We start from the raw sequence: 26,916 nt of genomic DNA, 5'->3' as shown, positions 1-26,916 counted from the left end.
TCCCTGGGGAGCCTGTCCAGTGCCCAACCACCTCCTGGGAAAAAACCTTCTCCTGATATCCAGCCTAAACCTTCTCTGACTCAGCTTCATGCTGTTTCCTCAAGCTCTGTCACTGGTCACAAGACTGTACAGACTGGTACCTGCCCCTCATGAGGAGGCTGAAGATGGCATTGAGGTGTCCCCCCAGTCTCCCCTTCTCCAGGCTGAACAAACCAAGTGCCCTCAGCAGCTCCTTTAGACCCTTCCCCATCCTTGTGGCCCTTCTTTGGACACTCTCTATTAGCTTAATGTCTTTTTTATATGGTGGTGCCCAAAACTATCCCCTCCCTCGCCAAGTTGGCCTGATGCCCCCCAGGACACGGCTGGCCCTCCTGGCTCCAGGGCACTGCTGACTCGGATCCAACTTGCCATTAACCAGGACCCCCAGGTCCCTTTCTGTAGCTCCTCTTCAGCCTCTTGTTCCCCAGTCCATCCACACAGCCACGGCTGCCCTGTCCCAGGGGCAGTATCTGGCACTTGCCCTTGTTAAACTCCACATGGTTGGTGATTTCCCATCTATCTGATTTGTTGATGTTTCTCTGGAGGGCCTCTCTGCCCTTGCAGGAGTTGACAGCTCCTTCCAATTTAGTGTCATTGGCAAACTTTCTTAGTATTCCTTTGAGTCCTGCATTCAAGGGTCATTGATGAAGATGTTGAAGAGAACTGGGCTGAGGTTGGAACCCTATGGAACCCCACTAGTGACCAATGTCAGCCTGACATCACCCCAGTCACTATAACCCTTTGTGCTCAACGCCTGAGCCAGCTGCTCACCCATAATGTGACATGGCTATCCAGCTGTATACTGGACATTTAGTCAGGTGGATCCTGTCTCTCTGAAGCAGTTGTGAATCCTGAAAGACAGTTCCATGGTCACAGAATTACAGAACAACAGGGTTGGGTTGGAAGAGACCTTAAAGCCCATCTCATTCCACCCCCTGCCATGTGCAGGGACACCTTCCACTATCCCAGGTTGTTCCAAGCCCCAATCTGACTTGAACATTTCCAGGAATGGGGCAGCAACAGCTTCTCTGGGCAACCTGTGCCAGGGCCTCACCACCCTCACAGGGAAGAATTTGTTCCTAATACCCCACATAACCCTGCCCTCTGGCAGTGGAAGCCATTCCCACTTGTCTTGTTATTCAAGACCCTTGTCCAAAGTCCCTCTCCAGACCTCTTGGAGCTCCTTCAGGCACTGGAAGGGGCTCTAAAGTCTCCCCAGAGCCTTCTCTTCTCCAGACTGAAGAATCCCAACTCTCTCTGCCCATCTCCATAGCAGAGACATTCCAGGTTTTGAAGCATCTCTGCAATGTCCCCTGGACTCCCTCCAGCAGCTCCACGACCTTCTGATGGTGTTCCCCAGGGCTGGGGCAGCTCTGCAGGTGGGGTCTCACCTGAACAGGTCAGAGGTGCAGAATCGCTCCCTCCCCTGCTGCCCACACTGGGGGCTCAGCCCAGCACAGGGGGGGTTTCTGGGGACCAGTGCTTATGGCTGGGGCAGGTTGAGCTTCTCACCCACCACCACCCCTAAGTCCTTCACTCCAAAGCTACTCTCAATCCATTCTCCACCCAGCCTCTATTTGTGCTTGGGGTTTGTTGTAGAATCCAACAGCAGTTGTGCAATCCAGAGTTGCTCCGCAGGATCTGCTCAGCTATCCTCAAGCCCTTCACTCTCCCCACACCACCTGGGCCCTGATGCCACTGACAATCACTGCCTTGGTTTGAAAGACAGGTGCCTGCCAAGGCAGGCAGGAACTTCCCTTGGAATACAAAATGTGACCTCCTTCCTTCCAAATTATTGTAACTTTGAAATTAAGGGGCTTTCAGGCAAAGATATGGGAAAAGGAGTAGGAGTTCTTTACTAGTGTATCTAGATATGTGCAAGGAGATGAACAAACAGCAGCGGCAGCACCAACGAGCAGCAGCAGAGCCCAGGCCCAGCCGCTCCCGGCTGCCGGCACCTTCCCCTCGGCGCAGCTCCGCTCGCGGCCGCCAGGGGCGCTGGTGGCTCCCGGCCGGGCAGGGCGGGGGCGCTGATTGCCCCGCGCCTGCAGGGGGCGCTGTGGCGCGAGCGCGGCCGCCTCTCCACACGGCAATGGCGGCTGAGGCGGCGGCAGAGGGAGAGAAGGGGCTTTCCTTGACGCACTCGCTGGGGTGGCCGGGCTCAGCGGCACTCGGGAAGCTGAATGGACTGCAGCAGGAACCTCGCAGCAGCAGGCTGGAACGGCAGAGGTGGGCACACGCGGGTGGCAAACAAAGTGTAGCAAAAAATCTGGAGCAGTGGGAAGGAACTGCAGTGGTCAGGCAGACCCAGGGTGTCGCGTTAAATCATAGCAAAAAGCAGGAAGCACCAGCAGAAAGCAGCGGGGCTGGGTAGAAGCAGCCAGGAGATGCTCCCTTGGAGGGGCTCAGGGCCCTGGGTTTTCCCCTGAGGCACCCACGTAGATGGTGAGAGTCCTTCCCAGGGAAGTGAGGCATTGATAAGGTCCCAGTGCAAAGGCTGCTCTTACGAGCAAAGGCTCACCCACAGTAAGGAGAAAGCAGTGCAAGACAGAGCTCTGCAGTGGCAGTGAATTCTCCCCGCAGTAGCAGCAGCCCAACCATCTCCCCTCCGACCCCAAGAGTGAGCAAGGAGCTGAGCCCAGCCCCTGACCCCCAGCCAAAACCTCGCGGTATCTCTGCATTTCCCAAGAGAAAGCCCCCCAGCTTAGAGACTCCAGCCAGCTGCACCCCTTCCGCCCATCCTGGCCACATCTTTTGTCTCTCAGGTATCTATCACTCTGGTCTCTTAGGAAACAAATGGGAGAAAAATTCCCTGAAAGAAAGAAAGAAAGAAAAAAAAAAAAAAAAGGACAAGTCCTAACCTCCAACAATCAGCCAGAGCCATGTAGTTATGTTTGATACTCTTCAGGTCCCTCTTGTCACTAGCACTGGTCCCTTTGTGGAAAAGCAGAAGGGATAAAATCCATATGGCCATGTGAGCCTCAGCAGCCTCTCTACAATGTCCAGAACACAAGCCCTGGCAAGCAGCAACAAACCTTCCCAGATGACAGGTTCAGCCAGCAAATGGGTCCCTCCACTGTGAAAATGTAAACCCCATCTGAAGATGATGGAAAAAATAGAACTAAAACCTGAAAATGGAGTTCAGCAGAAAACAGAAGGACATGCTGCAGCCCAATCCACTTCATGTCCATGTGCACCCAAACATAACTCTTCCTGCAGAGACCAACCTCGACACCCGTACTGTGTAACAAATGTTGCTTTCACTTTTCCCCCCCCCCTCTTTTGCTAGCAAAAGAGCCTGGAAGGTTTTAATTGGCCAACACAGGGAACAAGGAAATAGAAAAGAGAAAACAGAGATGTTTCCATAGCCGACTCTGAAAGACACAACTGCTGGATGCTCTCACGTACCTGTGCCGGGAGCATTCAAAGCTCACTAGGCAGTGGGTCAATGGCAGACACACCGACACAGACCCTCCCAAAGCAACCGCTTGAGAAAAGCTGCAAGATGTCACTCAGTGAAGACTTGAAACATGTCAAGAAGGCACTGAACCAACGTGCTAGGCAAGAAACATGCTCCAGCCAATCACAAGTGACTCCAGACAAATTTGGTGATGAAACATTAATCTCATTAGCACACATTAATGTGTAAACCAGAAGTGTATTCCCACCAGGTGTGGCTCAGTATGGTCTTATTTAGCCAGTTAAAGATTGACAAAGGACTGCCAGTCAGCTATGGCTCAGACTCTCCAAGAATATCAGTCAAGCTCTCAAGAACAATGAAGATGTGTATGTCACCTCCCAGATGATGTCTACAGTGCCAGAAAACCACTTAACCCAGTATTTTAGAGGCTGCAACTTGAGTGACCCAACATCCAGAGCAGCATCTGAGCATGTATTTTGCAGGTGGCAACTAGGCAACATCAGACCCTAATATCCTGGTCATGACAGTAGCTCTGGTCACCACACATGGTGCACACAAAAGGGCACGGTAGCGCCAACACTGGCAGGTAAGAGGAAACCAGGTGAGATTGCAGCCATCTGCACTCACACCCACAGAGCTGGGAAGACACAGGCAAAGAGGGAACCCCCATAGATACTGCTTTTGTCACAAGGGCAATTGCTGTCAGCAGCTGACATTCCCAGGGATCTTATCTTATTTATCTCTCTAATTCTCCTTTCTGAGGGTGAGCACAGTGGGGTGTCCTCAGGACAGTGCAGTAATCCCTCCCATCCCCATCAAAACATCTGTTCTGGAAGGCTGCAACCATAAGCACTGCAGGAGAGGGCAGGGAGTTAGTAAAAGGGAATTGAGGAGAGCTCTAGGACTCTCCTCTTAGCTCTCCCAGTATCTCCCCTCCCAGCCTCACAAATCAGGTTATTGCAACAGTGACCCCAACAGTGAGAACAGCATCAATCATGTACTAGGGATGTAGAAAAACAAGGGGATGAACTCAATTTCTCTTCTGTCACAGGCCAACCTACACAAGGGCAGTGATGGAGCAGAACAAACAGAGAAGGAATGAGGAGTTAGAGGTTCCCCCAGCTACATCTGCAAACTTTTTTTGCATTTGTCTGAGGGCTTACTGCATACACTTTTTATTTGTCTAGGCACCTATTGCATACAAGTAAAGGTAAAGCAGCATTGGACAGGGTAGGAAAAAGGCTATAATTGATAAAGAACTAAAGATGAATCAACTGCAAAGCTCCTTTTCTCTGCTATTAAGAGATGGCAGCCCTGTGTTCATCAAAAAGAACAATAGGAATGATACTGTTGAAAGGCCATGCTGAGACTGCCACACAGAACAGCAAACGGCTGCTTTCTGCAATCTTGTTCAAATTGGTGATTGAAACAAGGAAAAAGAACATCCTGATCAGCTAATGATTAAAGAATCTTTGGCAGAACAGTGACTACAGTCCTTGCCTGAGCAGCATCAGTAGAACTTCTCTCATCTAGAAGACACTACCCTAAACCAGAGCTTTGAGCACAGATCAAAACTGTTCCCATGCATGCAGGGTGGGGGCAGGGGGTGTCAGGAACAGTCACCCGTTACTCAGGACACGTCATGTCAGTCAATAACGACCTTACCCAGCTCAAGTATGGTCCCTGTGGGATACTGGAGTGACAAGCAAAGGACAAACATCTCTCTCATGGTACCATGGTTCTGTCTACTGCTAGCTATAGCTATCCTCAGCCTTGAGAAATTCACTTTCGATCATGGACCCCATCATCTGCTCTCTAGGCAAAAGTCTCAGGTAGTAACCAAGAGCCCATTGGTGTGCAGCCCCTCCTGCCTGCCTCCCACAACGTGCATGATACCACCTACCACAGTGGCAGATGATGTTTTCTGCCATTACCAAAGATAAGCCAAAAAATATAGAATATTCAGTCAGCTTTTATAAATAATAAATAAGATCAGACTCAAATTTACACATAGCTGAGGACAAGCAATGGGAATTTTCATCTTGAACACTGTGGAAAAAGAAAACGGTCTCCTATAAGCATTTAGAGCTTCGACGCTTGTGTATGTAAAGATATAATAACACAGAGAGAACTGTATGCGAATTTCACTGCACTATGTTCAGCTGTGCTTCTACACAGAAGTTAGAGCTGCTTTGGGGTTTGTTGGGAGGGAGTTGCGGGATTTGGAGGGTTTATTTTTAATTAGTATCTTATTTCACACTAAGCCTAATCATTTTATGAATGCAAATTCCAATGGTTAATAAGAAAACTGAATTGTCAGCAGAAAATCCAGTTTACTAGGTTGGTCCCAAAAGTGAAAGGACAGTATTCTCCCATTCCAGTAAAACCAAAATCTGGCAGCTATGTGAAGTTTTACTGCTTCCACAGTCTTAAACCAATGTCCACTATCCAGCACTAAAACAATAAAACTACAAAGTTTCATTTTGTGGATATATGTAAAGAATAAATAAACCTTCCTAAAGGGATGGGGAAAGTATTTAACAAAGGTGGTCCAGTGACAAGCCAAACAGTCAGTGTCAAAGAAGAGCTTGATGAAACTGATGAAGTTTGTCAGAATGTGTCTAAGGATTAAGACCTTTTTGAAGTCTGGATGAAAATACCTGAGAAGGAAAGCTCAAGGGCAAAGAAACCAAAAGGTTCCTATCAAAATTCTCAAGTTTATTTTCCAGTTACTGCATCAGATACTTTTCGGAGTTGCTAACACACAGAACTGCTGTTAGGAGCTGGTTTATGCTCACGTTAAAAGTCTAATGAGATTATATCTACGTTGTCTGCTTGCCCTCTTACTCTTGCTACATGTGTACTGTCAACAGAATTACATTCTGCCTCTTGCATTTCAAAGGGATACTCCTTCCAGCCTCCAGCGATATACAGCTTAGAAGTTCCCTAAATTAGATGTGGTTATTTTGCTTATAGCATGATTTCACACGGCAAGTGATGTTTCACGCTTAGAAGTATCTAGTGATTTGAAAGCATGGAAGTTACAATCATTAAGTGACACAAAAGGACTTTAAAAGTACTTCGGTTTTGGGCATACATGCACTGATGGCAGGTACTCCAACCACTCCCCAGATAAGACATTATCGTATCTGCTCTGCTTAAACTAAATTAAATCAAACCTTCCTCCCACCACCCCAAGCATCATCAAATCAGCATCTTAAGGGGTAAAAAAGGAAAAACAAAAAAAAAAATTAAAAGCTACACAGTGGCACAGCAATCCACCACATCCCAGAAGTTACAGTCCAGGATGTTTATTGATAGGCTTTCCACAGCAGTTTGACATCATCTCAGCGCTGGGACACCGCACCTTGCTGAGGGGGTTTGGTCTTGCACAGGACGGGACTATCCCCAGTGTGTCACCGACTACATCCTTCCGCCATAAGGGAAGGAGAGTCCTGGGGGCAGCAGACACCACAGAATAGGGAAAAACAAGGCTTAGGAAAAAGAATCATCCAGTTTTGCTTCCAAGATTCCAGGAAACAAATCAGAGTCGCTTACAAGGATTTGATTCCGAGTATTTATGGGGTCTGTAAAAGATTTCCTACGGCGAGAGGCAAAGGCAGTCTAAATCCTTTCACATCTTCCATCCCATCGCATCAGCCGTCAAGAGAGAAGCCGTAGGGGACACCCAACACCCCGGTAGCACGGTACGCGTGTGCTGTGGGCGCGGGGCATCGGAGGGCTCGGACCGCCCACGGTCCCGGCCGAGCCCCGCCCGCGGCCAAGGGACCCGCGGCGGCTCCACGCTGCAGCCCGGCCGGCCCGGGAGCCGGCAACACCGCCCGCAGCGCAGCGCAGCGTCCGCCCCGCTCCGCTCCCGCCACGGGCTCCTGCCGGTGCCGAATCCCGGCCTGAGCCGCCTTGAATGTGTCGCCAGTGGCCTCTCAGCCCGACACCGCGGCCAGAGAGCCCCGGCAGCCTCGAGGGGCCGCGCGGGTAGGCGCTGGGTCTGCACAGCCCCCGCTCCCCGCCCGGCGGGACGCGCATGGCGCGGCAGCCACACGGAGCCGCCACAACGCGCCCCGAACGCGCAGGGAACGGGCGGGAACTGGCCGGGCGAGCCCCAGGCCGCGGACCCGCCCCGGGACGGAGGCGGGGGGGCGCCCCACGGGCCGTCGCTGCTCGTCCCCTACTCCGGCCGTACCTCCCGGGTGGTGACCTCCTCCTTCTCCGAGATCTTCAGCAGCAGCCGGTCGTTCTCCAGCTCCAGCGCCCGCACACGGTCAATGTAAACGGCCAGGCGGTCATTGAGCTGTCGCAGCTCCTCCTTCTCCTGCAGCCGGGAGATGCGGGTCGGCGACAGCGGGGTCCCGCCGGGGGTGCCGCGGCTCGGAGTGCCTGACATGGCGCTGGGCTGGCGGGCGGGCGGGCAGCGACTCATTCAATCCCGCCGCACCGGGGGGAGGGAGCGCTAAGATGGCGGGCGGGCAGCCCCTCCCGCCGCGGCGCCGCCTGGGACATGCAGTCCCGGCGCCAAGATGGCCGCGGGTGGAGCGCTGCCCGCCATTTCGCGTCCTCTCAGGGAGCGCGGGGGCGGCTCGGGCCGCGCGGCAAGGACGGAATCGGGCGCGGGCCCGGTTCTGAGGCGAAGAGGTTTTGGTGGCAACAGCGGAAGGGACCGGAGCGACCGACAGGACTGACCCTCATCCGCTCCCAGCGGAGCAGCAGCCCGGGTCCACATACGGGGCTCAGGCCTGTGGGGTGATCGGTTCCCTGACAGGGTGTATTTGTGTGTTCTCACTGTAGTTCCCTAAAACATCGTCCACAGCCGCTTGTGGGCTGTGTGATTTTGCTGTGCTTTGCTGTCGGCTCTGCACAGGCCAGGGTCCAGCTCTGTGCTGAAATGGAGAAAACATGGATTGGACGCTCCCAAGGTTGATGTTTTTAGGAGTGCCTAAAGAGTGATGTTTTTTGGCTATGTAGTCAAACTTTGTACAAACTAAAATCCGCTGAGAAGTTTTCTCTTCCTAAATATTTGGAGTACTGTTTTTCCCAAAGACCCCAAATTTTGTCAGTTCTTGCACATTAACTAGTATAAGCTGGATTACCATTCCCAAAGCTGTTCCTGGCCTTGTGCGTTTCAGCTACAAGGGAGGGCTGAGAAAAAGGAGAAGTCGGTAAAACAGACAAAAGTCTGTCATCTGTATGAAGAGCAAAGAGAAACAGTAGCAAGAGCATTATGCAAAGGTGGGGGTACGGGTCTGGATAGAGAAAGGGGAAGACAGCAAGAAAATACAGCATACGATGTGAAAATTTATGGACCCACGGTGAAAAAGTAGGTGTTTGGCCTCAAAATAGAACTAAAACAATCTTCATGTGAAATCCTAGTATCAAGTACACCTCAAACTGGAAAACCTTGGAATAAACCCAGGAATTCTGGATGGTCAATATCCATGTGGGCAAATAGCTGTAAGTCTCTCAATCACTGCATAAATCACAGGTTTTCACCTGAATGCATTTGTCTCAAAATGTGCATCTGATAGGAAAGGATTTGTCCTGGCTGCTGTGAGACAGCAGAGTGCCTGTCTCACCTGCTCGGGCATCACCTCTCCTGGGACAGCACTGAGCGCCCCTTCACCTCCATCTCCTCCCGAGAGCCGAGGGCGGGAATTTCCACACCCGGCTGCGGAGCTGTTGGTATCAGTGGGTTTCCCCAGGGCTGTTTATGAGTGACAGCTAAAACGGAAGCAAGATCACTCCCCGTGCGCTTTCTGAAAGGCACAACCTCCCTGCATGAGGGTCACTGCTGGCAGGGCGCTGCCAGTGAGATCTGATTATATGATGTGCGACTTGGCGTAAATCTCAGCTTTCTGACTGAATCTGGAAAAGGAAGCAGAGAGGCGACTACAAATCCCAGGGTGCTGTGGTCGCTGCTCGCAGGGAGGTCGGATCCTGCCCCATCCGCCTCCTGCTCTTTGTTCCAGCCACACTTGGGAGTTGCAGTACAGTGCAATGCGTGTTTTGAATTTTGGCGCCTGTCTGCAAACTGCAACCCAACTGCTGCTGGACCGGCTCCAGCCCCAGCCCCAGCCCCTTGTCCTGCCCCTTGTCCTGCCCCACGCAGTCCGTGTCGTCTCTAACGGCACTGCCTTCCCCGGAGCAAACAACAAAAAAATAACCCTGAGCATCAAGCCGTGCGCTTAGAGTGGACTTTTTCTCTCTTTAACATTCAGTTTCCAACACTAGCAAGTTCGTGGAAGCTATAAACTCTGGTTGCGTTAAGACAGGAAAAAATATTTTAAGAATGCTGAAAGCCTCTGTCTAAACATTTTTGGGTTAGCTCGTTTTTACTCTTCTGATTTGATGTGATAATCTGTGCATCTGTCATATTTTTGAAATTATTTTAAGCTTTTTGCCTAATTGTGATTGGTAGTGTAAACCGGATGTAAATCCCCTTTGTTCATGAAGTTTAGCCCTCAGATTTTTTAGATAATGGCTTAGAAACTTTGAATGTTTCAAGAGTTTTTGTGTTTTGGGGTTTGGTTTGGGGGGGGGGGGGTTTGCCTTCTAGTGTTACTGGGTATTTTCATAGTGCTGCTATCAATTGTATTGCAGTAAACTATTTTTTTTTCCAAAATATACTTCCTGAAATATGCATCAATAATAATGCCTGATAATTTCTACATTTTTTAGAAAGTCCTTTTCTTTAGCAGTAACCCGGACACTTGCACACTTTCATCCCTGACACCAACCTCCCCTTGTTTAACAGAATATGTATGTTCACTTTTCCAAAGAGAATGGTTTGGCAGTGAGATGGGGAGAGGAAGCATCAAGGAAGAAAGGGAAGTGCAAGCTGAGTGCCCACTCACCAGCTGTGTTTTCCAGGGAGTGCAACACGTGTTTCAGTTGTGGTATTGGCATCTGTTCAAATACTGGTCCTCTTGGATCCCTACTATGAGAGGGATTTAGTATCGAACCAGGGTCAATATGGTTATTAATCTCTTAATATTTAGCAATTGGTTTTTCATTAGAGACCTTGACAGGTCTTTGCTACCCAAAACAATTTTACAATAAACTCCTTCCGTACAATAAACTTCTGAGCAAGTAGAATGGATTTGTTATCCCAAGACAAAATAATTTAGTGTTTGACAAAGGGACAATATAGGGATGTGTCAGTCTCACCTGGCTGGGAAAACAGAGGATCATGGCGATTCCTGGGGCTGCATTCCTGGGCATTCAGATTGGGAACCTGTTCAGAGTACACTGAGGCTCCTGTCTTGCCCACTCTCCCAGAATTTCCACTTTGTAGAAAGTGGAGCAGAGGAGGAAGCTGCTGCAGGTACAAAGTCAGGAACTTGGAAGAGCCTTGGGCTCAGTATTGAAGCTCTAGCTCAAAGACACTTGCAATATATCTGACTGTGCGTAGGATAAGAATAAATTTTTGGTATGTCAGACACAGACAGTAGGGACAGGCTCTGTTTAGCTCTGGAGTGGTTCTACCACCAGGTAAATGAAAGAATTGCTTCCAGTACATAATAAAGACAAAGGAAAACATTGTGTATCCTTTGATACAGAGCACCTTGTCATTCGTTGACCAGTTTCCTGTACATTTGTGTCTAACAAGTTTTCTGAGGCTATCTGGGATTTCATAATGACTCTGACATTTTCATAAATCTGGAGATACAGGATTTCCACTGCTATTTCTTAACTGCTTTGGTTTCTCAGCAGCTGCTGCCATGCTCTCCTCTTTCTCATTTTACACTCTTTTATTTGTATGTCTTTAATAGAATTATTTCTATATTTACTGTAGTCACCTAACTCCACCTCTGCATCATGTTCTTCACCTTGCTTGAACAGCCAGACAATGTTTCATTGATTGTCTCAGATATTGTCATTAATTTCAGGAAGGAGCAAGGACTGAATATATATCACATAACATTTTCCTACCAGTCCAAAATCAATTTGGCCTCAACATTAGTGCTCAAAAAATTGCTAGCAATGACTCCAAGTCTGGAAGAAGCATTCATACCTCACCATGGAGTTCTCCTCCTGAATTTTATCTTTCATTGAATAAAATTGCTTCCAGCAGTGTCAGGACAGAAAGCACTAAAGCAAGTAGAGAAAATGAATGGTATGCCATGAGTCATGGATGAAACCTTCCTCATCCACTATGAGAAAGTTTGCTGAGATGTAAAAAAGAGCAAAGAGGAACGTGGCACACAATTGTGGGGTTAAAGCAAACAGACAGCAGACTGTAGGACAAGGGTTTTTTTCGAGACAAGACATCACACTGTAATGTGTAGAGGGTGTATTTGTTTCTGAATCTAGCATCTAATGTTTGACAGGAGTTTTGAACAATAATAATCTTTTGCTACAGCATTTACCTCCTTACTGAGGCAGAATTCAAGCTGTTATCACACTGAGGGAAGTGTTAACAAGTCTGGACAGAGAGAATTCTGGTCTGTGCTTGGAATTGTTCACTCTTTTGTGGCAGGAAGGCGAGTAACTTCTAAGCGTGGCTCTTTAGACTCTTGTACTGGAATGAGACCCTGGTCTCATGTGATCAGAAAGAAATGAGAATTTAATTCAGAAAACACTTCATATTTTCCCCCGTCTCAACAGAAAAGGGGTAAAAGAAGATGCTGAGGGGGTCAGTGCTCAGGGCTCCCCGACTTCCCACAGTTCCACTCTGTCATTTTTCTACAGAGTGATTTGCTTATAATAGCCCATGCTAAAAAGATCCCCGTCTATAACACAGGAGCCAAAGAGAGGGTTCCTGCAGTACAGCTCATTCACAGTCTTCCCCAGGCACAGGAGGAGGTGTATGGTGGGATACATCAGCCTTCAGGGTAGCATCACCTACTGTGTCTCATGCCCACTGCCTCCTGAGGACTCAGGAATTCTTCCAAACTAATAGGAAAACAGATTTCTTGGTAGTTGAATACCGTGAAAGCACCACTGAAAACAGATGAGCTGGCCAGGTAGGAAAAATACCACTGCTTCCTTCTAGTCAGACTGTGGCAGCCTTTGGAGCCAGAACTGTAGGCGTGCCTGTGCAGACCAGATGCTGTTTAAAGAGATAAATAGCAACATTACACTAAGATCAAGGAAGGGATTATTCGCATCACTTTTAATGAAATATTGGGCCAATAATCTCTAACACTGTGAGTTTTCCCTTTCACATACAGAGCTGGATTTTATTCTAGTTACACTTTCGGGGATCCAAAGACAAAAGTGTCCTCTGCAGCCTGCCAAGGTAGCCCCAATTCTCAGCACCCCGTGGAGTTCAGGTTCCCTCATTTCACATGCAAGCCCTTCATCATTTAGCCATTTAGCAGTTTGGAGAGCACAGTGAAGGAGGGTGGGGACTGGCTCTGAATGCAGTTCCTCTGAGTTCACAAAGCTGGCGTTATCAGCCAGGAGCAATCCCAGCTCTGCTCCAAGAATCACTTAAATCATTGCTACACCGGTGGAGCTGTGAGAGGGGAGCACACAGTGCTCACACCCCTGCACTATTATTATATAAAGCCTGGAACTGATCTCCATGCTAATGAAAACAAACCCAGGGGTTTTTTCAAAACAACCATTTGGCGCTTAGTTTTCAAATCCACAGTCCAACTGCAGCTGGCTGGGTGCCCATCACCATGGAGTTATTTACATATTTTCCTCCAGCAGCTGCAGTAACCTGTTCTGTTCCTCGTGTCTGGCCAGGCTGGCTCAGCCTTTGTCATGGTCTCACTGGAGGGAAATATTTCAGTCTTGTGCTATTTCACAAACCAGCTCCCAGTGTGTTGGGAGTTCAGTTCTTAGTGTAGAAAGGTCAAAGCAGAAACCTTTGGCTTCCCTTTGAAAGAGAATTATCTACTTATCCCATCATACACTGTAACATGCTACATGCATTTGGGAGTGCTGATTCCTTAAGCCAGAGCTTCTGTCAAAGGTAAAGTTTACAGAGTAAACATATGTGAGAAGGAAGAAGACAGGCGTAGAGAGATAATGAGGTATGTGCATGGGATCAGTCTCTCTTGGACATATTACATGATTAATCAAGGAGATGAAAGGAATGCTTTCTGCAAATCCAAAGTGTGCTCCACCCAAGATCTCAAAGTATTTTACAAAGGATAATTCATTAGGCTTTATAATAATCTTGCAACAAAACTAAGATGACCATGAAGCTTGTTCAGTTAATGTCTGTATGTCTTGAATTTCATGGAGTAGCTCTTTGAACTTGGCTTTCAGCTCACAGAATAATAGAATCACAGATTGGTTTGGGTTTGGGTTGGACGGGACCTTAAAGCTCATCTTGTTCTAACTGCCTGCTGTGGGCAGGGACACCTTCTACCTTCCACAGGTTGCTCCAAGCCCCATCCAGCCTGGCCTTGGACACTTCCAGGGATGGGGCAGCCACAGCTTCTCTGGGCACCCTGTGCCAGGGCCTCCCCACCCTCACAGGGAACAATTCCTTCCCAATATCCCATCTATCCCTGCCCTCTGGCAGTGGGAAGCCATTCCCCCTTCTCCACGCCCTTGTCCAAAATCCCTCTCCAGCTCTCGTGGAGCCCCTTTAGGGGCTGTCAATACATCTGTCTCATTGGAAAACATTTTTTCAGTCCACAGCTGGAGACAACAGTGAAGTGCTGGAGCACTGCCTCTGTTAACACTTGCATTGGAGCTGCATGTCCTTGAAGCACAGCCCCAGCTAAGCATGAACCTACAACAGGAAGCCATTTCCTGTCTTGAGTTTGGTACAGTCAGGAGAGATCCTGCCCTACCCCACTCTCCTGCAGCCTGTGCTCTATTCTGAATTTTGAAGGCCAGCAGTATCACATCACTTCTTTCTTTACCACCATCACACTGAGGATGCATGTGAGTGGGCAGGTGCAAGAATCAGATGTTTTGGGCAGCCATTAAAGAGATTTGCTTGGATGGAGTAAATGGGCAGGAGCTACAGCAAATGAGGAAAAGCTTTTGTTTGATGGCGATATTTGCAGGCTTCCTCTGCACTGCTAAACCCCAGTTCTGTGTATGAGAATAGCACAGATTTGTAGGATTTAATATGTTTTACACAGTCTGCAGAAATCTTGAATGTTCAAGAAAAATCAGCTTCAGCATGGCCCCCTATGTTGTGTAGTGTGACAGGCTGGCATGCAGAAAACTGCGCCCTGGAAAGACCAGGGCCGTTGCTCAGGGGCTGGATGGATGTCCTCGCTCATTGGGTAATCTGCCCAAGTGCAGGAATTTAGGGCTGGGCCTGCTCTGGCTGAACCTCTGAGCTTCTTCAAGTGCAAAATCCAGAAAAAGCTGCTGGGTTCAAAGTGCCAAGCTTCCCAAACTGTAGAGAACTAACAAGTGGCATGGATTCACTGACAGTCCTTCCCTTGTGCCAAGGAGGCCAGGCCAGTTCTCCTTCAATATATCAGGAAATATTGCCCCAGTTTACAGGCACGGTGTCCACCTCTGTCTCTCCCATCTGTGATACTCCCATCATAAATGATTCAGAACATCATCCATCTCTGGGGATTTACTCACAACACTAACAGAGATGGTTCCCAGCCCAGTGCAGGTGTGTGCAACCCCCATGGCACATGTGGCCACATCCTTAAGGCCTGCTTGAGGTCTAGAACCCATTTGGCAGTTGTCTTGGAGAACGGACTACCTGAAAACACCTGTCTGATGTGTGAGACTCATAGCTTCAAACAGTGGGATTAATCTGGTATTTGCTGGGTAATAAGGAAGGAGTTGATAAACCACGATGCAACTGTCGCTTGGGTTTGCATTTTTATAGCACGTTTGGAGTGGGAAGCCAGCAAGTGCTAGGAAACTGCAGACACTTAAATGGCCTCAGAATAGAGGAAGGCAGAGAGATCACTTTGAGGTTACAATGGTCAGTGAGGCCATTGGCAGCTTATACTGATGATTTAACTTAAAAAGCAATAAAGAGTTAAGTCAGTGATGCATGGTGGACATTGTGTAGACAAGCCTCCATTTGCAGGAGTCAGAGTGCTGATGGCTAGAAGTGTGCATGCTCTCTTCTGTGCCAGTACTGTGCTGGTCTGAACTGGTCTGGAGGAGCAGAAGCTCAGATCTGCTCAAGCCTGTCAAGTTTGCAGAACATAAATCACTATTTGTCCTCTCTACCCCTGCTATGCAGATATGTTTGGATGGTACACCACTGGCTGTTCTGGTTCAGTGGCCATCCCACCCAGTGGCAGGGTCTGGAGGACTGGCCTGCGGCCAACGGGGAGAATACCTCCACCCTACATCCAGCAAGGAGCTGGGAGTCCTTCCAGTGTAGTGCCTGGGCACCTCAGGTGCCTAGAGTTGCTCAGCCAGCCTCAGGATATCTTTGGCTTCATGACTAGGACTCCCACAAGGAGAAAATTCTGTGTGAAGAATCCACACTTCTGTGGGCCACCCATGGGCACTGTGACTACTGAGCCTTTTACTTTTGCTCTGTTGTTACACAAATCTCTTGAATTTTGTTTACTTTTCATTTACTTTTTTTCTTCTCACCCTGCACATTTCTCCTTTGGTGTCAATGACAGGCAGCACCCTGGACATGCCAACTAATCATGACCAATTTTCCTGTTTGTTCTTGTCAAAAATACCTTCTCATGTAAAAGAAATAGCAACATTTGCTTTCTACAGGACTCTGCTGTTGGGATATATACAAGGAAGGACGGACACCTCCTTGGAAGGCGGATACTCCCATTACTCTCATCTTCCCAGGAAACAGTCTTGCTGGGTTGTCCCTGCAATCCCTGGCCTGTTGGTGAGTCTTCTTCTGAATGAACTCACCCTAGGAAGGACCTCCCCTTTGAAGTTCCCCCATCTTCTCAACCTTTGCATCATTCTTGCTGCTTTTGTGACTTCTTCTGGCTCGAGAACCTCAGTGCCCAGTGGCTACTCCCTGCCCTGCAGGTCACAGGTATGCCCCAGACTCTGCAGATGCCCTTAGCCTGCAAGGATAAGGTGTGGGCAGGTAATCTATCCGTGCAAGATAGGAGCAAGAAATGTTAGAGTTCTAAGCCTTTGCGAACCATGTTGTGTCATGAGATCAGTCATGAAAAACTGCTTTGTAGCTGCCTGATGGGATATGGTGCAAGCAAACAGCACAGCTGAGAGCCAGCTCACACACAGCTGCTCCTCTGGAATGGTGTCACTGGAGATTGAAGAGGAGCTCTTCTTGCCTCCACTGTGGACACTCAAAGCCCTCTTGGGATGGGTAAGAGATGTGCCATTGCTCAGCGGGACTCAGTCTGGGCAGGCAGTGTCCAAACAGCTTCTCTTACAAAAAGCACCTGGGGCTGCTCAGGTAAATGAGCCCCATTCACCTCGGAGCTGCAGAAAAGCTTGTGCCAGAATGGTGGAGGATCCTTCATACAGGCACTCTGCCTCTGCAGACATGCCTCCTTCCTCTGCAGCACCTACGTAGGTCCTCCTGCACAGGGCACAGCAGTTTGCAGCAATCGCCCCCTTCACTGGCTGTGACTGCTGCCCGTGTCTCTTGTCCATGCCACAGACTGAGCACCTCAACCCACCTTCCCCTCTGACCTCCCTTTCCCCGTCAGGTTCATGCTGGCAACCCCTCCTCCTGTGTCCTGTTCCTGCACAGCAAAGAGCTCCGCGCTGGGCCTGGAGGAGCGCTCCTGCCTGGGCCCAGAGCACCATGCCTGGGTCAGGGAGAGGCGTGGGGGGCCAAGAACACACCGAGCTAGAAATGAGGGCCAGCTTCAAACCTCTGTCTGAAACCTGAGGTCCTCACAGGCTCCACTGAGATGCCAGTTTGTGCTCCTGCCTCTCTCTGGAAGCTCTTTATGGCTGGACAGCCCAGGACCCCACTGGCACATAGTGACAATTGGGTAGAGTCCATCCAGCCTCCTGGCACTGCCCAAAGGGGCAATGCCCCCTTGCTGCTCCCTCCACACCCTTCAGCCTGCTCCCCCTTGACAGCATTGACTTTCAGCTGGCCCACCAAGGGACTGAGGCATGGGCTCATCCCCACAGAAGCCATTCCTAGCTACATGGCATCCAGCCACTGCAAAGCATTGGCCTCCTTGTAAAATACAGCAGGAATACAAATGGAACTTGCATTTGTCCAAAGTGACTGCTTCCGAGGGAAATCTGTGGGTCTGTAAATGGCCTTTCCCACCTGATAAACCTTTCCATCCCCAGCAAGACCAGCAAGGAGGACAGATCAGCATCACCATGGTCCCACCATGCAGTGGCCATGGGGCGCAGCAGTGTGAGACCCCCTGTAGAGTGGCTGTAGGAGAAACCACTCTTGTGTGGGTCCCTAAGAGAAGGCAGGACATTGGCTTCCCAATGACAAAAATAAAGGTCGTTTACCCAAGGACATACTTTTCACTTGGAAGTGATAAGCAACTTGGAAGACCAAAGCTAAGGCATCTATAATTGCAGAAGTGGATACAAAATGAAGGAATTCCATCGCATGGCAGCAGAGGTGAGGCTGTTAGCTCAGGCTATAAAATCAGTGTTGTAAGGCCCAGAGAAGGCTCAGAAGGGTTAAATCCTTTCCTTCAGCAGACAGGAGCAGCCTGCCTGAACTGGCAGCTGCAGATGGTTCCTCTGCTCAGGCTGAGCAGGCAGTTGGACTGGTCAGGTGGTCAGAAACTATACTTCAGCAGAAGGCGCAGGCAAAGATTGTTTTGAGGTTTTTCCTAGAGCAGCTGGATTTGGGAACAGTTGCTATCTGTGGCACTGTGGGTGACAGCTTTAGCAGTGTGCATGTGCTATAAAAGAAGACCTTGCACTAAACAGAACATCAGAAATACAGGCAGTTCATGGGTGTTGCATGTGGTGACCAGGGAGCTGCTGCAGGGGCAGTTGCCTTTCTCCTCCTCACAGGAGGGCAGTTTCATGGCTCCTCTGTGTGTGTCTGTGTCCATGCACATGTGCTGCTCCAGAAGGGAGACCATGGCTTGAGCAGAGCTGCTGGTGCCCTTGCTTGTGGGGTGATGTAGGAAAAGGATTTAGCTTGCTGTCTCTTCTCCTGGTTTTGGTAGTAGAGGCTGTTGGTTTCAGATCTAGCTGCGAAGTCTTGCAAGTTATCAAATACTTCTGGGGGATACTGTCTGGACCTCGGTTTACTTACTAACAGCAGCATGTTCTTTAAAGTCAGGTTCAAACTATTTCACCTGGAAGACCAAAGGACCAATGTGAAAACTGTCCTGTGATGTGATGTGCAGAGCAGTGTTTTGTTTAAAAATGTGCTAACTAATGAACCATTACCAAAGACAGTAGTTCAAGTCTCTGATTGCCTCAAAGCAGGGCTTAAAAACTCTAAGAGAGCCAGTGAGGAATGCAGTAGCCATGCGGCACAAGGCAACTGGAGGCTGGCCTGGCTGAGCTGAGATCACTGCAGCAGCTCTCCATGCTGCAGCAAACACCGTGTGGGAGAGAGACAGCATCCAAAGGCAGCAGGATCATTCCAGTGGGAGAGGGCTGTTTTTATCAAAAGAGGTAGTAGTGAAGACTCTGAGGTGACCTTTACTTCCCTACCAAGGAGTTTAAGCAAAGAAGCCTCAGTTTGGCTCCAATTGCTCCCTGGGTGGTTCCATTACACACCAGGGACTCCTCCACCTCTGTCATCTCACCAGCAGAGGCTGAACAGACCCTTGTCCAGCTCTGTCCTGCCAAAAACAGGACAACAAAAGAACACAGTGGGCATTGGTGGCAACTACCATCAAGCGCCAAGCAGGGCCAACACAGCACTCCATGCCCATGAGAGAGGCCTTGCTCATCATCATCACAGGTTTTGTGTCTCACACAAAAGAAGCCACTTCTTAGCTGGTAAAGAGAGATATTATTATTTCTGTTGTCCCCACATCCTCTTTTCAGAGCCGTGTTCTGTCGTGGTGCATAGGAGTATTTCCATCCCTGACTGAGAGGGCCACAGTTGCAGAAATACTGTGTATGATGAACCCCATGCAGAGATTTTTGCTGGCTGCTGTTGTAAGTAATTATTTCCTGGAAGACAGAGAGGCTCCACCACTTGGGGAAACACCCTGCATGGACATGTGAAGCACAGGGCAGAACCACTCAGCCCTGAGCCTTGCAGAATTGAGTGGGGCTTTCAGCTGTTTGAGGTCCAGAGGCCTGAAGTGGTACAGCCAGGATGCACTGGGGAAGGGGCACTTCCAGAAGAAACCAGACATTGAGAGCAACACCATCTCAGCTCAAAGGGAAAGCTTCTGGCTACCTATGGGAATGGTGCTGAAGTTCTTTCACATTGGTTGCTATGCATATTTTGTAAATTAACATAAGACAGTAGCCTCTGAATTTAAGGTAGCCTGGATTTAGGCATGAGGCTGAGCCTGTCTCCTGCCTGCCTCCCCTATGACCAGCCCCTACCAGCCTCCTTGGGGCTGCTGGCTTACAGGGTGACCCATACTGCCTGCTGGAAGACATCTAGCAGAAAACCACATCTGGATCTTGGCAAATGCAAATACTTGCATCCTGCAAGGCCTTGGCCAAGAAGGGGTAAGACAGGAAGGCAGAGCACTGCTGAGCAGCATCAGGCTGCTGGCCTTGCCTGTCCTCCTCCCTTTTGGGGAGATGATTCAGTTAATACTTGGAATCAATGGGTAAAGGGTTTCCCCCACTGTGCCAGCTATGGGAGCATATCCTGTGAGAGCATCTTTCATCCGATGTTACACAACAGCTTGTTGGTGGGTACAGGCTTCACAGTGACCCTCTGGGAATTCTGGCTCCCCTAGCAGAAGGGAAGGGAGCTCTGCCTTTCCATAGCTGCAGATGGTGGATCTCAGAAGGTGTGTATGGCTTTTTGGCCATGATGTCATGAAGGGGGCTGGCTGAAAGAGGAATGCAGTCAAATGGACAGGTGGAAATCAGTTTGTACCTGGTATGTCTGCCTGCCTTAAGAATGCATACCTCTGCAGTGAGCAGGATGAGCTTCAGGTTCAGAAGAAAATGGAGTCCCAGGTACCACCACTCAGCTGTGCATCCTGTGCCTCTGTCAGACGGACCATAGGTTGTGCTGATTCTGTACTTGGAAAAGAGGAAGGACACTAAAATAAACTTCATCTGTCTCCCTCAGAGAGAGGCTCTGTCTTGGTTTGAAAGACAGGTGCCTGCCAAGGAAGGTAGGAACTTCCCTTGGAATAGAAAATGTGACCCCTTTCCCTCCAAATTATTGTAACTTTGAAATTAAGGGGCTTTCAGGCAAAGATATGGGAAAAGGAGTAGGAGTTCTTTACTAGTGTATCTAGATATGTGCAAGGAGATGAACAAACAGCAGCGGCAGCACCAACGAGCAGCAGCAGAGCCCAGGCCCAGCCGCTCCCGGCTGCCGGCACCTTCCCCTCGGCGCAGCTCCGCTCGCGGCCGCCAGGGGCGCTGGTGGCTCCCGGCCGGGCAGGGCGGGGGCGCTGATTGCCCCGCGCCTGCAGGGGGCGCTGTGGCGCGAGCGCGGCCGCCTCTCCACACGGCAATGGCGGCTGAGGCGGCGGCAGAGGGAGAGAAGGGGCTTTCCTTGACGCACTCGCTGGGGTGGCCGGGCTCAGCGGCACTCGGGAAGCTGAATGGACTGCAGCAGGAACCTCGCAGCAGCAGGCTGGAACGGCAGAGGCGGGCACACGCGGAGTGACAAACGAAATGTATCAGAAACTCCGCAGCTATAGCAGGAGCCGCGGGGTGTCCCGGCAGGCGGGTGCGGGGTTACAGTGAAGCGAAAAACCCGGAGCAGTGGGAAGGAAACGGCGGGACTGGGCAGCGGCAGCCGGGCTCCCAAACACGGCAGGAAGAAGCTCCCTCAGAGGGGGAAGGGGCTTGGAGTCCCGAGTTTTCCCCTGAGGCACCCCAGTAGATGGTGAGGGTCCTTCCCAGTGAAGGAGGGTGTTGATAAGGTCCCAGTGCAACGGCTGCTCGTACGAGCAAAAGCCTCACTTACTGTAGGATAAAAGAGTAATGGGCTGCAGTGGCAGCAGTAGGATCAGTTCGACTGTTCCCTCCGACCCCGAGAGGGAGAGAGAGGAGAGCCGAGCCCAGACATCCCCCAGCCAAAATCTCGCAGTACCTCTGCCCTTCCAAAAGAAAGCCCCCTCAGCTACGAGAGTGTAGCTCCACCCTTCCTCCCACCTTGGCCACTTCTTTTGTGTCTTAAGTACCGGTCGTTATTGTCTCTTAGCAACAGATAGGAGAAAAATCCCTGAGAGAAAAAGAAAAAAAAAAAGGCACAATCTTAACCTTCAACAGGCTCTCTTCATAAACGTGGAGCAGCCGGGGAAGGGTAAGGTGCTGCACTTTTCCTTCTTTCCTTGGTCTTTAGCCAGGTCAAGATGAACTCTGGCTTTTCCAGTTCTGTTCCTGATGTCCATGCAATGCCTGTGTATGTCTCTTGGGTAGTTTTGATACTGCTTCCACCCCCCACGTTCTTAATTTTTGTATTTAAACGTGATCCAGAATTCTCCACTCAGTCAGTCTGGCCTCCTGTTGTACTTGCTCAACATTGGGATGGATCGCTCTTATACTTGTTCTCCAAGTGTATAAACAGGTGGCTGTTTTACATCTACCTCAGCTCACTTCTACTTCTCCTCCAGGCTGAAAAAGGCTTGTTCCTTCCAGTGCTCCTCATAAGATATATGGTCCAGGCCTCAGACATCTGCATGACTTTCCTCTGAACTTACTCCAGTTAATCAAAGTTTTTCTTGCATTGCAAGGCTTGAACACAGCACCACTGGTGTGATCTAATGAGTGCAAGGTAAAGGGAACAATCCCTTCCAGGCCCCTGCCAGGTGCATCTGTCCACGCAGCCCAGGACATTGCCACAGCAGCCAGGACACGCTGCAGATGTTCAGCCTATTTATGGTCCACTGAGCCCTTCATGTCCACCTCAGCAGAGCCAGTCCATCCCAGCTTCGGATTCAGCTCCAATCCCAAGGCTTCCTCTACCTTACCTACCTTTTTTCTGCCCCACTGTCCTCGGGGCTCACCTGATGGGTAACATATCTTGCTTGTAATGCCTCTAAGAAAGTAATAAGGCAAAGAGTGAATAGATATAATGCAAAATACAAAGAAGGATTCACAGAGATGCAAATGATTTGCAAATGCTGGGAATGTGGGAGAAGACATTTAGCAATGTTGGAATTGGGCAAAATCTTCTGGAAACTGAAAACCTGGATCTTCTATTAGGGACTTGTGCAGGCAATGATGGGAGGCAAGAACACTTGTCTTAGGGAAAAGGCAGTTTTGAGGGGTGTCCAGTGCAGCATAGAAAGGTTAAATGATGAGAAGCCCAAGGGGAGTTCGGGAACTGTAGATCCATAGGTTTCTGTGTGAATGGAAAGGTGTCCTGAGGGGAAGGTGGCAATAGTCAGGGTGTGAGAGGGAAGAGCCCCATGCAGCTGCTGCTGGTGGGTTCGTGCTCACAGACCAGGCAGCGGGAAGCAGCAGGTGCCACCTCCTCCTCTTCCAGGCAAGGGTTTATTTAAGGGCCAGAGCAGGGGAGGGCCCTTCTCCAGCACACCCAGAGCTGAGTGAGCAGCCACCCTAAGGTGGCTCCTTGCACATCGGCAGTGGCAGGAAAGGTGACAGGAGAGGTGACACCTCCTTCAGCTGGGGGCTGCGGCAGCTCCTCCTGTGAGGAGCCCAGAGCTCGTGGATGGGGAGACCTTTAGCTGTCCTGTGTGATAGTTCTCAGTAGCAGAGATCGTATCAAACTCGTGTTGATTTTAGAGGTGCAGACTGACAACAAATTTGGCATTCATAATTTTTATTTGTTGACTTTCAGGAACATTTGGAAACATTTCAGAAAGGCAGCTCCTTCTGCCTGTGTAGGACAGTCACCACCCTGCGGACGCCTGTTCATACTCCGCCCTCCTGTGGAGAAAGGCATCGGAGTCAGACCGGTCGCACGAACATTCCCCACTGCTGGAATCCGAGCCGGGAGGGGGGACACAGTCCAGCGGGCCGAGGCTGTGAGCCGAGACCGCTGCCCTGCGATGAAAGGAACCAGCCCTGCAAAGGCGAGCTCTACAGCAGGATGTAAAGTTCTGTAATTTGTTTTAAAAGCCAAGATTTTCAATTTTTGAACTAATATTTTCAAGTCAATACTTTTAATTTCAACAAATTAAATAGAATTGTCTTTGAAAGCAGAAAACAGTTGAGTTGCACATATTCACCTCAGTTCTCATTCAGAGGTAAGAAAATCCAGTATCTTTTATTCCAACAAAATCGTTTAATCTATTCTTTTAGATTTGTCTGTCAAACCTTATCGGATCCTGGTCAAGCGATACCAAAGTTATAATTTATGGGGGAAAAGTCCGTGAGTGCGAGGCTGGGCGGCCCTGCGGGGTCTGTCCCCACGCACGCGCCCCGAGCCCCCCGGCCGCAGCTGAGAGGTACCAGCAGTCCTGCCGGACCCTCCGCTGCGGGGTGACCCCTCCCCGTCCGCGCTGTCCCCTCACACCCACTGTGACCCCCGGCAGGCTGACCCCCGGCATGCTGACCGACCCCCGGCAGGCTGACCGACCCCCGGCAGGCTGACCCCCGGCATGCTGACCGACCCCCGGCAGGCTGACCCCCGGCAGGCTGACCGACCCCCGGCATGCTGACCGACCCCCGGCAGGCTGACCCCCGGCAGGCTGACCGACCCCCGGCAGGCTGACCCCCGGCATGCTGACCGACCCCCGGCAGGCTGACCGACCCCCGGCAGGCTGACCCCCGGCAGGCTGACCGACCCCCGGCAGGCTGACCGACCCCCGGCATGCTGACCGACCCCCGGCAGGCTGACCGACCCCCGGCAGGCTGACCCCCCGCCCCTCAGCGCACCGCTCCCGCCGCCAGGGGGTGCCCGCGGCCTCGCTCGCCGCCGGAAGCGGCCCCGTCCCGGCGTCCCGCGCGCGCTCGTTCCTTCCGGTGCGGCGCCATCGGTGCGGTGCAGGTGAGGCCGGGCGGGTCCGTGTCCATCCGCGTCCATCGGCTCCCGGTGCCGCAGCCATGGCCATCCGGTACCCCATGGCCGTGGGCCTTAACAAGGGCTACAAAGTGACCAAGAACGTGTCCAAGCCCCGGCAGTGTCGGCGCCGCGGGGTGAGTACGAGATGCTGCCGGCGCGCGGTGCCCCGGGCCCGGCTCCGTCGCGGGGGCTGAACCGCCCCGCTACCCCCGGTGTGCAGCGCGGTTATGTTGGTGTGTCCGGCGCGGAGCCGCCCAGCGCCTCCGGCCCCGTCCCGCGGGGCTGCGGCTCGGCGCTTTCGCTGTGGGGAGACGGGAGGGCTCCGAATCCGTGAGCTGCCCGTGACTGCGGGACGGGCGGCTGTGAAAGATGTGTGCCTTCTAGAGTCTCTCCTGTTCTTCTTCTCTTCGTAACAAAAGACAATCCCTACAAAACTGCCCGGAGTTTCCCTCCTCGGAGCTATCTAGGTCCGATAGATGCGTGTGTTGCTACGAGACAAAAATGCATCCGGGCCTTTTATCCACTCTGATTAAATGCTCCGTGTAGCTGTGGTGTCCGATGTGCGCTGCAGTGCAAACCGTGGGTCCTGCTTTTTCCAAAACTGCTGGGCCACGCCAGTGTGTGACACATCCGGACCCGAGGCTGAAGACAGACTGGCACACCTGGCCAAGCTCAAGTGCTCCGTAGCATCTGCCGGGGATCAGGGGTCTTTGGGACATGCCAACAGCGTGGGCTGGTTTTGCGGCCTAGCCGGGAGTGTGCCACAGCCCTTTGCAGTCCCCTTTGCATCAGCCAGCGTGCCTTGTAACCTGCGTATTCCCTCCCCTTCCCACAGCGCCTGACCAAACACACCAAGTTTGTGCGAGACATGATCAGGGAAGTCTGTGGCTTTGCACCCTATGAGCGACGTGCAATGGAGTTGCTGAAAGTGTCCAAGGACAAACGTGCTCTGAAGTTCATCAAGAAGCGGGTGGGTCAATTAACTAACAAGGATGGCAGAAACTATTGTCAGCTTTCTGTTTTCTGCCTTCCCTTAGGAATATTTGGCTTTTTAATTAATTATCTTTATTTTTTTTCTGTTGTTTTGGAAGTTACTGGTGTAATATGATGGAGTGGAGAGAATGTTCCTTGGGTTGGGTGGGAGAGCAGGAGGTGGATACAAAGGTACTTTGCCAGAAAGGGCCTGAGCTCAGGGATTCAGGCTTGTCATGCTATTACTGCATGGTTTGTGTGTCTGGTGTGGGGAGGATAAGAGCTGCACTGATAGAGGTTGGGTGCCATTAACCAGGAGACTTTAAATGAGGTTCCTTGAGTTGTAACGGTTATGAGCTGAAAGCAGCCCCTTTGGTGTCCCAGATAACTGTGCTGAGGTACTACTGAGACACGATGGCAACCTCCTAGCTGGAGGTCGAGTCCGTCTTTCCAGGACTTTACCATTCTGCCTGGTTTTGGGGTGTGTTGGCAGTGACACCTGCAAAAACCCCAGCCTGTGCTGGGTGAAGACTTGAGTGCTCTGCTCTCTCCCTGCAGGTTGGCACTCACATTCGGGCCAAGAGGAAGCGGGAGGAACTCAGTAACGTCCTGGCAGCCATGAGGAAAGCTGCTGCAAAGAAGGATTGAGTTGCACAGGCTGCAGCACAATAAAGTCCTTTCTCTCAGAACCAGGGTAGTGAGTATTCTTGGTACACGTACTTCAGTGGGCGCTGCTGGGGGATGCTGACAAGGTCCTGAACTTCAGTGATCAAGAACTTGGGTCAGTGGTTTATTGTACCTACAGCTGGAGATGCTGATACTGGTGCTGCTGGGACTTACTCCAGAGGGCAATCCTCTGTGACTTATGTGGAGTCTCAGGACTTGGAAATCGCTGGAATAATACCTTCTGTTTCCTACTCTGTCTTCAGACCTAGATGGTGGTAGGAGGGAAGTGGGCAAAAATGGCTTTTGAAAACACTAACTACTTTACACTCCTTCCCCAGGGCACATCAGCCCATTCCTTATGCAGCTTAGCCCGCTTGTGTTTCCCTTTGTACCCTCTATTCAGGCCTGTTTTCTGCAGTGTGTTAGCAAGTCATGAAAGACACCTGGAGTCAGCAGAACTGCTTGGACTTCAGTAGCTGGATTCTTTATTCTCTCCTAAGGGCTCCCTTGCTGTGAGATGACAAGGGCTGTTCTTCCTGGCTGAGAAAATACTTTTCAACTAAACTCCATGCTATTACTCTTCCCCTCTTTAAATTCCTTTTTCTTAAGAGTTCATTGGAAGGAGAAGTACTCAAGTTCTCTGGTGCCCAAGCCTGTGATTACTGATGTACAACAGTCAATGTCAAGACATTTAATTCCTTTTCTCACTCCCTCAATATGATACAGCTGTTGCAGAGGCACAGGCCATCTGTGGTGCAGCACAGTGCTGACTGCTGATCCTGAGCATGTTGCTGTTTGGCCTTGGTCTGCTCTCTTTAAGCCTGGAGTTCTATCTGGTGGTATTGACCTGGTGACTGAACCTGGAGAGCCACGTATCTTG

At 50.6% G+C, this 26,916-nt stretch overlaps 3 protein-coding genes across 3 annotated transcripts in view; 2 read left to right on the top strand and 1 right to left on the bottom strand.

The window, feature by feature from the left end:
• Positions 1 to 8,007, bottom strand: part of LMNB2 (lamin B2) — a 37,157-nt gene extending 29,150 nt beyond the window's left edge. Inside the window, exon 1 of the mRNA XM_032092956.1 lies at positions 7,665 to 8,007. Within this exon, the coding sequence (XP_031948847.1) occupies positions 7,665 to 7,901 (237 nt within the window). The 5' untranslated portion in view covers positions 7,902 to 8,007. The remainder of the gene's footprint in view (positions 1 to 7,664) is intronic.
• On the top strand, positions 1,625 to 23,982 carry LOC116436072. Its single transcript, XM_032092974.1, has 3 exons — positions 1,625 to 2,268; positions 23,232 to 23,485; positions 23,696 to 23,982. Exons 1-3 carry the CDS (start codon positions 1,913 to 1,915, stop codon positions 23,767 to 23,769), a joined length of 684 nt encoding a protein of 227 aa, XP_031948865.1. The 5' UTR covers positions 1,625 to 1,912; the 3' UTR covers positions 23,770 to 23,982.
• A 336-nt stretch (positions 23,983 to 24,318) lies between these two features.
• RPL36 (ribosomal protein L36) lies at positions 24,319 to 26,059 on the top strand. Its single transcript, XM_032092713.1, has 3 exons — positions 24,319 to 24,532; positions 25,234 to 25,368; positions 25,929 to 26,059. The coding sequence occupies exons 1-3, from the start codon at positions 24,440 to 24,442 to the stop codon at positions 26,016 to 26,018; spliced, it is 318 nt and encodes a 105-aa protein (XP_031948604.1). The 5' UTR covers positions 24,319 to 24,439; the 3' UTR covers positions 26,019 to 26,059.
• Positions 26,060 to 26,916: the final 857 nt, after the last annotated feature.

This window comes from Corvus moneduloides, chromosome 28, assembly GCF_009650955.1.
Source record: "Corvus moneduloides isolate bCorMon1 chromosome 28, bCorMon1.pri, whole genome shotgun sequence".
NCBI classification, from domain to species: Eukaryota; Metazoa; Chordata; class Aves; order Passeriformes; family Corvidae; genus Corvus; species Corvus moneduloides.
The sequence above is the reverse complement of the archived record's forward strand: the minus strand, read 5'-3'. Positions and strand labels throughout refer to the sequence as shown.